The sequence below is a fragment of the Polistes fuscatus genome, unplaced genomic scaffold, assembly GCF_010416935.1.
Source record: "Polistes fuscatus isolate 324 unplaced genomic scaffold, CU_Pfus_HIC Scaffold9, whole genome shotgun sequence".
Lineage (NCBI taxonomy): Eukaryota > Metazoa > Arthropoda > Insecta > Hymenoptera > Vespidae > Polistes > Polistes fuscatus.
Genome location: NW_025113173.1, coordinates 1219930 through 1233361, shown reverse-complemented (window position 1 = coordinate 1233361; position 13432 = coordinate 1219930). Strand labels below are relative to the sequence as shown.

Here is a 13432-nt window from a genome sequence, read left to right as displayed (position 1 = left end):
CTTTTTACCTGGTCACGCTATAAATATATGTGAAATTATAATATAATATATGTTGAAAATTTCCACGTATTATTCGTTATAGAAATTATGATATGGGACAAGATTTGAATAATTATTAACGTGAAATGGTATCTTTACATTTTCCATTTAGAAATGAAGATGAAGAAATACTCGCTGAAATGAAATTCATTGAAATATACAATAACAATTAAGATAAAATTTTAACTAGAAGCAAAGAATTTGAATCTAACTTGTATATCCACAAGACTATGGAAATTTGTCGAAATTTATATCGAGTAGATGCTATTTAAGATAATAGTTAAATGCAATATGTTGCTAATATTATGCCTGATTCTAATCTATCTCAAAATTTATATAACGATCCATTTTTCGACATAAACACCGATATTCGCTTTGTTGTACTTAACAAATTTGGTCCTATTGCTAAAAAACGAGAAAATTTAATGCCACATAATCAATTTTGTGAGTTGATGAGAATGGCAAACGATAAGCAAAGAGAGCTTTTGCTACATGTTATTTTAACTCTATTAACTACAAATCGAGATCCATTTCAAATATTCTTTACGGGTCCAGCAGGATGTGGTAAAACTTTCGTTATAAAAATTCTCATGGAGATTTACAACAGATACACTGATAACGATGGATATTGCAACTCTTATATTGCTTGTGCTTCAACAGGTAAAGCTGCTGTCGCTATAGATGGAACAACTATACATACTGCTTTAAAAATATCTCTGTCAAAGTTACTTCTTTTAAGTATCGAAATAGTTCATCAATATAGAGCATTATTTAAATACGTGAAGGTCTTAATCATTGATGAAATCAGTATGATTAGTGCTGAACGACTTGCTCAAATTTATTCACGTTTAAAGCAAATAACAGGAAATTTCAACACTAATTTTGGTGGTTTAGATATTATTCTTATTAGAGATTTACGCCAATTACCTCCAGTTAGAGCTACTCCAATATATAAACACCAAAAACAAAGGATTGTTGGACCTATTTTGTGGCGAGGATTAAAATTTTCTGAGTTAGACCAAGTAAGGAGGCAAGCAAATCAGCAGTTTTCTTCTATATTAACTAAAATTGGAAGCGGTGAACAACTTAGCGTTTTGGAATTAGCTTTATTAGAATCACGTTTTGTAACTACTCAAGATGCAGAAACTAAATGTCCGAATGGAATTCGATTATTTAATACAAATGAAGCTGTAAAAAGATATAACAATAAAATTTTAAATCTTGCACAAGACAAAATTGCTTCAATAGCAAAAGATGTATTCACTGGTTGTACATCAGCAGAGCGAATAGCTTCTTTTCGCCAATGCGACAGAATGTCATTATTTGATACTGGACTATTGCCTTACGAAATTATATTTGTGAAGGATGTTTTCTACATAATAACGACAAATATAGATGTGTCTGATGGTCTAGCAAATGGAGCTGTAGGTAAACTAGTTCATATTGAATACAATGAAGATGGAGAAGTAAATGTTGTGTGGCTTGAGTTTCCGCATTCACTACAGATTGGCCAGAAAATCAAAAAGAAAGTTGCTGGACATGTTGCTGATACTCAGATTAAAAAAACAGCAGTGCTGATCGGACGTAGATCTGCAACTATTTCTCTTAATAACAATAAAACAATTAACGTTAAGCGTTCATATTTACCTCTAATTTGTGCTTGTGCGACGACAACTCACAAATCACAAGGGAGCACATATCCCGAAGTTGTTTATGAATATGATAAAAAACATCAATTGACATTAGTCTATGTCGCTTTGTCACGCGTAACAACTATCGAGGGCTTATACATTACTGCAAAAGATAATGATAATACTTTTTATCATGGCCGAAGACCATTAACTGCAATGATTAGTTTTCAAGATGAATATAAGAGACTCTCAAATAATCGCTTAGTGACAATTAGTAAAGAGATCCAACATTTTATGAACCAAAGGAAAGGTTTGAAACTGTATACTTTAAATTGTCAAAGTTTGCGAGCTCACTTAAAGGATATGATTGATTCTATTTTACAAGAATCTAAAATTTTAATGTTGAGTGAAACTTGATTACATGATAACGAGTCTGTTAGTATACCAAATTTCAATTGTATAATTCAATACAAACGACCAAATGTTCAAGCTGGAGGAGTTGCTATCTTTCACAATGCGAATGATACAACTAACTTTCTGACCACTAATATCGACATGACTGTGAGACAGTCCGATTTTGTTAGTACTGCCATATCATCACTTGGTGATTTTTGTATAGCAGAGTGTACAACGGAAGATGGTAAAATAATTGTGTTAATAGCAGTTTATATATCTCCAAATCAAAGAATTAAACATATTATTCATTTCTTGAAACGGGTGCTATCTCCATACACAGCATATAGAACACCATATATGGGTAAAGGCGAAGATATGCTACCAATGATATTAAGTGGAGATTTTAATGTTAATTTCTGCTCTGAAAATTCTGATGTACTCATCAGCTTTTTACGTGAAGATTTTAATCTTTCAATAAATAATGACAGAACAGTTCCTACAACCCGATATGGTACTACAATTAATGTTGTATTTACACGATATTTAGAAAACGTTTCAACTAGACTATTTGTATCATATTTTAGCCACCATAAGCCTCTTGTAACTCACATGGCCATAGAATCACAAACAGATCAACTAATGAACGTGAATTAATTAAATTTTAATATGTATAAATTGTATGTATATATATAATATATTGAAGTTATTTAAATTATTTAAATTATCATCCAGGGTTTTTATGCCACAAGGCTTTTCCCTGACAAGCAAATAAAGTATTGAACCTTGTTGTATTTGCTCAACCAAGTGTTTTATTTCTTATTTCTTATTTTAATTAAACCCTTCTTCTTCCTTATGTATAAATAAATAATATTATACTTTTTTTTTGAAGTTATTTTTGATGTTATTGATGCTATATTCGTTTTGGTACGCCAAAGAAGTATAACTTCTGATGTGCGTACATAAGTACACACACCAGTTTTTTATTTACATGGGAATCTTATACTTGGATACCAACGGATTTTAACGAGCTTTGGTATATTAGTAGTATACTTTGAGGTTGTTATCGTGGTAAAGTATTTTGCCATAACGCTCAACCATTTTTGAGAAAAAAGCTTTTGAAGTTTCGGTTTTTGTTGTATACATATTTATATTATCTTAAATTCGACCGTCTATATTAAGTAACGCGCTTGCGTATTTGGTAACGTTCTCGCTACTCGTGGTGCTAGTTGGTGTTCCATCCTTCATGGAGAGAGTTTTTTTTAATTTTTTTCTGTCTGTTTTCAAATTATTTTTTCATATATTTTAATTTTTAAATATATAAAGGAAAGAAAAAATTATTTATTAGAAAAAAATTAGAAATAATAAATTCTTTAACATTTCGCTTAAATAATAAAGGAAAATTTTATCCTTGAATTACAGTTAATATTTTATTTTTTAAAAGGTATATGAAAAAAGATAAATGAAGTAATCAGCTAAGAATTAATAAATTAAAGAAACTAAAGTAATTAGTTAAGAAAGTAGTAATGGATAATTAAAAAGATATTTTTTTATAAATTGACGCGATTTTCGATAAAAATTTGAAATTACAAAAACTTTATCATTAAATATCTCCAGACATATTAATTTTAGCGACTTGGTGCTAATGACCTTTTTTGTAGGAAATGGAATTTTCTACAAACTTGTCATTAACATTTTTTTCTGTAGCTCTTGTCATTTACGAAATAAAAATGCGAAAAACGCGAATTTCATGGAAAAATCAAGCTTAGAGGCCTGTACTACCTCGCCGGTTCGTGTTACGGCTTGGCCGCAATGGACACTTTTGTAGAGCATTTAATTCTAAAAAAAAACCCGTCCATGGTAAAAGCGATGCTATGAAATGCCACTGAGCTATAGAAATTTAAAGATAAAAAATCAGAGTTTCTGTTTTTTTAATAGGAAATCTTTACACGCCTTGGTCGAGGACTTAATATTGATATAAGGGCTCAAACTTTCAGGGAATTTTTTTGGGGTACTTGCAACAAAATTTAGCGATGGGACCGAAAAAAAATAGTTGAAAAAAAGCACCCTTATCTGGACGCGTGGTGTATTAAAGCGATTCATTACTATTTCTTATAAGAATCTCAAGAAAGACCTGGTAAGTAATTTAACCATAATTATTGCAAATCTTAATATTCTTCAAAATTTTAAGTTATACAGTAGTTAGATAATGTAATAGTATAAAAAAATTAATTAACTTATAGTAACCTCAAATATTATTGACATACCTCATGGCCACAAGTGGTACAACAAAAACATGTAAGTACTATTTCTGGCCATACCATAGCCACAAATGGTGCATACACAATTTAGTTTTGGCCATCGTCTTTATTCATTTAATTATTAAGTTGTCAAAACGTATGTTATTTAATTACCAATATTCAAATAATGAATATAAATAGACTAGAAAAGAAAACGTAGTAATAAAAAATTATTTTTTATGCGTTGCAGGTTAAAATGCCATCAAAGAAAAAGCAAAAAAATTTCAAAAAGTACCAGAGAAACTACAGGTCTAGTTGGTCATGAATCTATCTTTGGTCGTAATATTGAAGATAAACTAGAACACTGGCTATTAGGAACCAGTAGAATGGGTTTTCCTGTAAATAAAGATTTTTTAATTCACTCAATAAAGCAATTAGTCGAAACTGAAGGTTCAAAAAACCCTTTTTAAAAATAATGTTCTGTTATAAAATTGTTCGATGGGTTTCTGAAGCGAAATCCACGTGTAGGTCAAAAAAGAGCAGAACACCTTTGTAAGGATCGAACAATCGTCACTAAATCCGGAATACGTACATGGTTCTCCCATATAGCTGAAGAACTAGGTGAAAATATCAAGATGTTTATAATGTTGCTGGAAACGAGAAAGAAAATGTTACTACACTTTTGAATGTAAACGCTGCGAGAGAATTTGCTCAATCACTGACAATTTTCAAGTATGAACGACTACCTAAGATTTGCGCTGACTCGGTTCCAAAAGATTAGGGCATAGGAAAATCCGAGAATAAGTGGATTACAAGTGAATCTTTTTACGAATATTTTACTAATGTTTTCTATCCATTCCTTCTGAACAGTAAAATTCAACTTCCTGTGATAGTTTTCTTTGTAGGCCATGTTTCTCATATGTCTATTCATCTGAGCAAATTTTGTAAGGAAAAACAGATTATCTTGTGTTGTTTTCCTTTTCACTCCACGCATATTTTACAACAATTGGACGTTTTTTTCCTTTGAAACAACGATGGAAAAATTTGTTTAAAAACTGGCGTATTCAAAATAATAATGTTAATGTTCAGAAACATACTGTTCCAGCTTTTTTACATAAACTTATTACTAAAGAAGATTTTACGACTACTATTAAGAATGGATTTAAAGCTTGCGGTTTATATCCGTTTGACGCAAATTTAGTTGATTATAGTAAGTGTGTTGAAACTAAAAAAATTCAAAAAAAATGTATTGTGTTTTATCTAACTATTTAATAAATAAATTAATATTTTGATTGTTAATTAAGATAATATTACTCATAATACCTTTTCAGTAAAAAATATAACTCAGTATGACTGTTTGTAGAATATAAGACTGGAAGCAATTAGATATTAATGTCGTGAGTTCGGTTAATTCGACGTATGAATGAGTGAGATAGGAAGGATAGATAAATCAATCAACACAGTTTTAAGCGGTATGAAACACTTGCTTCGGCATAAAAACTCTCACGAAGTTGAGAGAAAATCGGGGCAAGCTATGACTTTATTTAATCATATAATACAGTAAATAGTAGTCTCTTATTTCTTCTTAGACTAGAGAACTCTCTTACCTTCGTCTCCACTACAAATATGTAACTTATCGTAGTCTACTGAGATGCGTTATCAGGTCTTCAAAACACGTTAATCTCGCTACCAACACCTTCCACGTGCTGTAGCCTTTCCCTTCACAAATTTATCCTCGGCAGGTCGACTGGTAAACACTGTAAATAGGCACCGTTACTGTCGGTGACAAGCTTAGTTGTGCCTTTGCACAACTCCTTCAAAGCGAAGTAAAACAGTCGACCCCATCGAACTTAATAATGAGCGCGGTTGAGTCTAAGCAAAACCCCTTCTACTTGGCCAAGTGCATGGTTGTGTCTACGCACAACCCCCACAAACTTATTATAGTAAAAAGCACACGGTTGCGGCTATGCCCAACCCTTTCAAACTTACCAGTCGACAACTCGAAAGCACACCACAAGAAGCAGCTCTTACTTCAAAGAAACCAATATGGCGTCACTGTACTTTATCAGCAAACGAATAGTCCTTTACAATATCCAGAATCGGTCTGTCGCTTGCGCTCTCAAGCCAGAGCCTACGAACCCATCTCCCCTCTCACATGCCTCAAGACGCCCTCGCATGTACCTGGCATGCTAAGGCGGTCCTACATGTATCTCTAATGTCTCCTCGCGCCCTCATAACTCAACTAAGGCAACCGTAACCGATCCCATTTAGAATGTAATTCTAACCAATTTAATATCCTAACGCCGTCGCTATCTAACCTATTCGGCGCGCAATACGAATCCGTCAATGCCCTAATTTCACCGAACAATGACCAAAACTGGTACAGCTGATGGCCAAAAATGGTTCTTTCATGGCCACTACTGGTAAAATAGCGGTTATTTTTAAATTTAATAAATTTTCCGTATCAACTTAAATTTTAAACATTAACACTTTCGATATTTCAATTTCTGATAGATTAAAGATTTCGTTAAATAATTTTTTATTATTATATATTTCATTTAATTATATTTAAATCTTAATTAAACATGCGAAAAAGCTTAAAGTGGCCACAAACGGTACATCTACCCAACAAATGTTGTTGGAACGGTGAGAAATAATCGGAAAAATAAGCCAAAGAAGCATTGTACAAGCTAAAAAAAAGAAAAAGTAAGAACACTGTCTTGTAGAGGTATCATCTTTCCTTACACTGACATGACAAGAAGTATGTGTACGTAATAAGCACGAAACACTAAAGAGCAGAAATGGTTGATAAGGGGAAAATAAGAAGAAAAAAAAGAAGTGAAGAAGGAACTGTTTTAAAACCGACCTGTGTTGTGAAGTACAACCATGGAATGGGAAGTGTTGACATCACTATTGATTTTTTTTTACTTTCATTACAATAGCTTCACGATACTGAAAATTTTACGAAAATAACTATCAAATATTAGAAATGTACTAGTTATTTAATTATATACTATATTAGATACAATTATTTTATAGTATATCGAAAATTTCAATATTACTTATTTGCCAACAAAATATTTTTTTATTGTTAGTAATAATATATCACGATAATTATTTCTTACATTTTCTACCACAAAAATAAGATAAAATTCATTTGTATGATAGTCCTATTATAAGAAATTGAAAAGTACGTTCTGAATGATTTGATTAGTATATTATTTGCGAAATACAGTTATATTATATATTACATTTAATGAAAATTTAAAATAATCTAGTGTAGTAAAAACATGATTTTAAAACATTGATTTAATGCATATGCCTATTATACTCTCTCCTATTTACCCACGCCGTACATGCCTGTAGAATTGTGCATAAGTCCTACCTATAAACTCTTATACTAGTAGATCTTCACTAATAAATCGAATTATATAAATAAAATCTATTCAACTAAAAGTAAATACATATCAGAAAATTTATATTCGTTTTCAAAAGCAAACAACGTATTCGTTTTTGAGACAAATTATAAATATTAAGTATCGAAAATTATCTGCTCTGAAAAATTTAATCGAAAAACTTCTCTTTCGTTAAGTTTTATTTTATACTACAATCATTTCAAAACGAGGGTAAGAGGTAAACTTTCAAACAGTAAAGGAAGTGAATATAAGACGTTGCTATTCTTGAGAAATCAATACGATCGGTGTTACCATCTTCCGACCCTATGGGGATAAATTTTAAATGATAGAAATCCAAAATGAATGCTGTCTTAGTCAATAATTACTCTTAAAAAGCAACCAACGTTTAAGCAAAGGAATTGAATCTTGTAGTTACTTCTTCATACCTAAGTAGTTAATTTACAATTTCAATAACCTTACTCTAATTACATAATTTCTTTTAATTGTAACAATTCTTTAACCGAATTTTTATTTAAACTGAAAATATATACTGTTCATTAACTTTAACGATATTATAAATTACATTTATATTTGAATTAAAATTTTAATTGTCACAGTGATATTATTACATAACCTGCCATGGCGCTAACACGAATTTGTTATTATTATGCATTACATATTATATTAAAATATTATTTGGAAAAGATAAGTTCTATATAGCTATATGAAATGCATTTATCTTACTGAGTGATTATAGGTAACCCCCAAAGCGCTGAAATGCATTTATTTGCGTTGACTTGATTAATAAAATCCAGAGATAGTGCAATTGAAGATAGCCTTTTATCTTTTGTTAAATTACTTAAAAAACTAGTTCAATACAAAAAATGCCAGGACAAACCAAAACAGGACGATTTTAAACAATTTTACAGAAAAAATTGTTTTAATCTATGTAGGACAAACACAAAAACCCATACTGAAAAATTCGAGACTGTACTGGTTCACCTTTCTTTCATTTGAAATATTTCAATACGACACATTGCAATATGCGTGCATAATATTTAAGTATATATGTTATAATTATTTATTTAAATAAAATTACATTTATATGTTTTATATAACATAATTTCCTTGCACAACAGCACTAATAATAATAATATGTAAAAGTTTAAAATATGGAAATTTATTTAAATTAAGAATTAGAAGTGAAGAATTCTAGATCTAGAAAGATAGAAGCATTTTATCTATTAGGATAGGTGGGTAACCCTTAAAGATATGCGCTTAAAATCTTATCTTTACTTACAATTACAGATGTAAAAATAACTGGCTTCCTTATTTTTAGTTTTATTTTTTTTAATTTTTAATTTTTAATTCTTATTAATTATTTTTGTATTTTTTTGTATCTTCTTTACTAATTTTTTTTAATTCTTTTCCTTTTTTATTCTTTTTTATTTTTTATTCTTTTTATTTTTTTTTGTCTTTTTTTGTCTTTTTTTATCTTTTTTTCTTGTTTTTTTTCTCATTATTCTTTTTTTTTATTTTTTAAATTACATTAATTTTCCACTTTACAATTTGTCCATGAGCATAAGGTAGATTTTTTTTTTGATTACATTAAAATAATATTTGGGTTGTAATGTACTACTCTTCAAAGTAATCGTTTTCTTTTATAATTTATATGAATATAAGTTTACCGGATGTTTCCTTTTTAATCTTTTTCTAATGTGAGTAGTAAACGTTTCTGCGGATAGTTGGCTGGAGTGTAACTGCGGGTTCTTATTTCTATATTTTGTTGTAAAATTTTCTATTTCTTCAATCATTGTCTTTAGTACAAGGTCCTTTAATATATTTCACTCCGTATGAACCATATAGGGCGTCGACTATTATTCTCAGTATTTTCGATTGCATTTATTTTAGCTTTATTATATAATTCATTACTGCTGTTCAATATAGTGATAACCCGAAGGTTCATTATTAGTTTTATTATATAATGATTTTATAGACTGTTAATTTATTTTCTAGGCTGACCTTGAATTTTTGCCTAGTTTGTCGAATTACTATGTTATTTAATCTAATATCCGAAAAGTCTTTTTTATACAGTGTGAAAGCGATGTGGATGTATTTGCTTGTGTTTGCTTTTATAATTTTTTCTTCTAACTATTTTGCTATTCTTTTTTGTTTTCTTGTAAAAAGGTCTTCGCTACTGCTGGGTCATAATGATAGCTAGTATATAGCAGTGTCATCAGCAAACGTTAGTATTTTTCTTTCATCATTAGTTCGAATATCACCTGTATAGAGTGTGTATTGGACAGTGTATCAGTGTGAGGGTCTAAGGACACTTCTTTTTTGTACATCAGTTTTGATTTCTGTTGCGTAATCCTACGCAAGCGAGTTAGTGAGAATCATCTGGACGTTTCGAGACGTATCGACGCGTGCCGAGATATAGCGACAAAGAAACATCTTAGTTACGGTGTTACAAAGGAGCGCAGCGAGCTCATTGTAGGGCGCTTTCATTCTTCTAGGACGTGTTCTCCCACCATTTCTATTAGTCCAATCATATGCATCGACAGCTACGTTATCCAACTTTTCGGTAATTGGTCCGGGCGTTGCATCGTCTTTTTCTATAAAAGCCGCGTGCTTTCACGCTTGAATGTTATTCTACCACGAGACCTGCGAGCGATCACATCGAAGAGAACTACACTCCTGAGCTACTATTACTTCAGCGAAACAAAGGAATAAAGGAAGAAGGCACGTAGCCAGAATTATATTCTGCTTTTGGATTAACATCATCATCGATAGCTGCTGATAGGCAAGCCAGCGAAACATCATCATCAACTGTATTTAAACCAGGGTTTTTATGCCGAAAGGCTTTTCCCTGCAACGAGCCAAATAAATCGTACTTGTTAGTACTGACTTGGCTCAAAAAATATATTTTAATTTATTTTCTCCTACCCTTATTCCTCATAAAAAAACGATTCCTAACATCGATCTATAAGTGCATTTTTAACGACAAGAAAACCACCGGAGTACCAATACAAGGCGTCGGTCGTTCAACAATTTCTTTAATTTCGAAATACAAGTCATTGATTTTTATAATAAAGGTCTTGTCCCTTAGATATGATGATACAAGTAGATTGTGCATTTGCGTTGGTAAAAGGGCTCTAGATGTATCTATTAGCCATGAATGCCAAACTTTTTAGTATGCTTTTTTAATGTCGGTCTAGTTGAAATAATTTGTGAACCCTACACTTAAAATAGTAAGTTTAGCATTACGAACTCCTGTGCTGAGACGGATTTGTAACCACTAGTCGACTGAAAGTAATCCTGCCATTTCTGTTAGGTAATTTATTGTCCTGGCGTTTTATATATAGCCGAAATTTGAACTGTACTGTAAATGTAGTTGCTTGATTGTGTTTTTGGCAAATTTGACTAAATAGATGGTGTTTGATGTCACTTTTCAATATAAATGCTTGCAACTTCGTGTGCCTTCCCTGATAGGATGTCTTGTCTTGAATTTATTATAATATTAGATTTTTATATAGTTTCTTGTGGTGAAGTGTGTGTTGGATTTCGAAATGAGTATATCAATATTGTTATTGTATAAGAATGTTTCTGTCTCTATGACCCTTTGTTGCAATCTTTTAGCGCTCTAAAATGCTATTTTCAAAATATCTCTATTTTTGTCTCTTAGTTATTACGTTTGTGAACAATTGTAGCTTAGTTATTGTGTGTTATTTTACTATTTCGTTTAATTTTATTATTATTTTTGTTAGTATTCTGTATTTCTAATTGATTGTTTGAAGAGTATCATGATTTCTGTAGCGTCTTTTGTTTCCCTTTCGTTTATTAATTTTATTGTGGAAGTCGTCTGTGCACAACTTGTTAAGTCAGTAAAATTACCATTTTTCCCACATTGTGCTGGGAACAGAGTATATACGTATTATCTCTTAAGTTACCTCTTTTTTGTTGTATATTTTACTGCGGATGTACTCTGCTTGGAAGAATTGAGAAGAGTTTTTTTGAAGCTACTTTCTTATCTCACAGCCTTTGTAACTAATTGGTAGTTGTTCTTTTGCAATTTTAGCATTTTATTGAGTCTATCTTTCTTAAAATGGGGAAGTTAGTTGACAGGTGATTTTGTGCACATCTTACGCACGTAGGTGTTCTATTGCTATAATAATTTTTGTATGTTGTATTGCTGAAATCTTATGCACTGCTGCATATCTTTTTTTATGTCGTGGTGGTTCTACGCTTATTATAGTATTTAACATTTTGTTTATACTAAAAATATACTTGTTATTGCTTCCAGGCGAGAATTTTCCCATAAACAACGGCAATACTTGTTTCATATCAAATTTCGTCATGCAATTTACTGCTCTTATCTCATGTTCCAGCTTAAAATCCTTCTTGATGGTTGTATTGGCTTATTTTCGGATGTAAGCTTCTGATTACTGTTTTGTAGCTTTCTTCTGTCTTCAGCTGGTATGTGTGATGACTACGTTTTTTGACTTTAGTACTTGTTTTACTTTAAGAAATATTTCAGGAGTATTAGTTTGTATTTTTAACTTGATGCAATTTTATTTGTTTTCAAATATAGTTTTCTGTCCCTGTTTTATATAATTAAACAACTCTATAAGGGGTTCTACTGATTGAGCTAGAAAGTAAATTGGTTGTGATTTAATAAAATGAGGTGTAGCCTCTTTACATACGTTCATCTCTATCTCTTCTTCTAATTAGTTAGACGAATTTGATAGTGATATTTCTTCAAGCCAGTGTTGCATCTCAGAATTGTTGGCATACGGAGTTATTTTACGCATATTATTTGCTTGTAACTTCTTTCCAGTTATTATTTCGATCGTCAATACTTGTTTTAGCTACTATTTTCCTCGTAATTTTGTTATCCAAAAAACCGAACTTGTGCTCGGATTTTTGGACTCTGCAGTTTTGTGTATGTTTAACTTATCATAATCTTTTTTTAGGATATATTTATCGCCGTTAGCGATAATTTTAATCGATATTCGGTAGATTTCATGGCATTATTAGAAGATCGAACCATCACAGCACTCGCTAGCTAGCCGTAAGTCATCTGTTTACTTTAAACGCTTTAAAAAGTTTAACCAATGTTCGGAAAAAAGTCGAAGTCGAAACAGGTCTTCCTTCTTTAACAACCTTGCTGATCAACCAGAAATATTTATATAAATTTCTGAACGCAAATAGCTCGAAAACAGACTAATTGATAATCGACGATTCAAAGGGACATTTGTAATTTAGCCAAATTTTCTAAATAACCCTTACGTTTGCTCCGGTATATCTTTTTCTCTTTTGAAATATCTTCAGAGATTTTACCTTTACTATATTGTTCTTAAGTCAAATGTTAAATTCTAGCCGCAATTAAACAATTTGTTTTAAAATCAGCCTAAATCTTTTTAATACCAGTGTGTTTTAACTTCTAGCCATTCTTCAATTATAACAACTTTTGCAATAAACTTGTAAATTCCGTATTAGTTCAGTGCCTCGATTTAGTATTCCTTTTATACAATCTAATAATACTACTTTTAGCAAAATCTCTCACATTTTCTAAAAATAGCGGACATTACATTATTTAAAATAAATACTATGTTTTTCCTTTAAAAAAAAAAATGTCTACCTATTATCATGTGATGCTTTATAATAATTACTAAATACAAAGTAAGGTTACCTAATTACTTCATTGTTTACCTATCCAGTAATCCTAAATGTT

General features: G+C 30.9%; 1 protein-coding gene across 1 annotated transcript; it reads left to right on the top strand.

Moving 5' to 3' along the window:
- Positions 1-344: 344 nt before the first annotated feature.
- Positions 345-2087, top strand: LOC122525704 (ATP-dependent DNA helicase pfh1-like). Its single transcript, XM_043648623.1, has 2 exons — positions 345-1191; positions 1270-2087. The coding sequence occupies exons 1-2, from the start codon at positions 345-347 to the stop codon at positions 2085-2087; spliced, it is 1665 nt and encodes a 554-aa protein (XP_043504558.1).
- Positions 2088-13432: the final 11345 nt, after the last annotated feature.

What these genes read in the sequence shown, in the direction of transcription:
- LOC122525704 (XM_043648623.1), top strand. Translation starts at nt 345, where the DNA reads ATGCCTGATTCTAATCTATCTCAAAATTTATATAACGATCCATTTTTC. An exon ending in TCAAGATGCAGAAACTAAAT is followed by an intron (nt 1,192 to 1,269) that starts GTCCGAATGGAA and finishes ATCTTGCACAAG; the next exon opens with ACAAAATTGCTTCAATAGCA.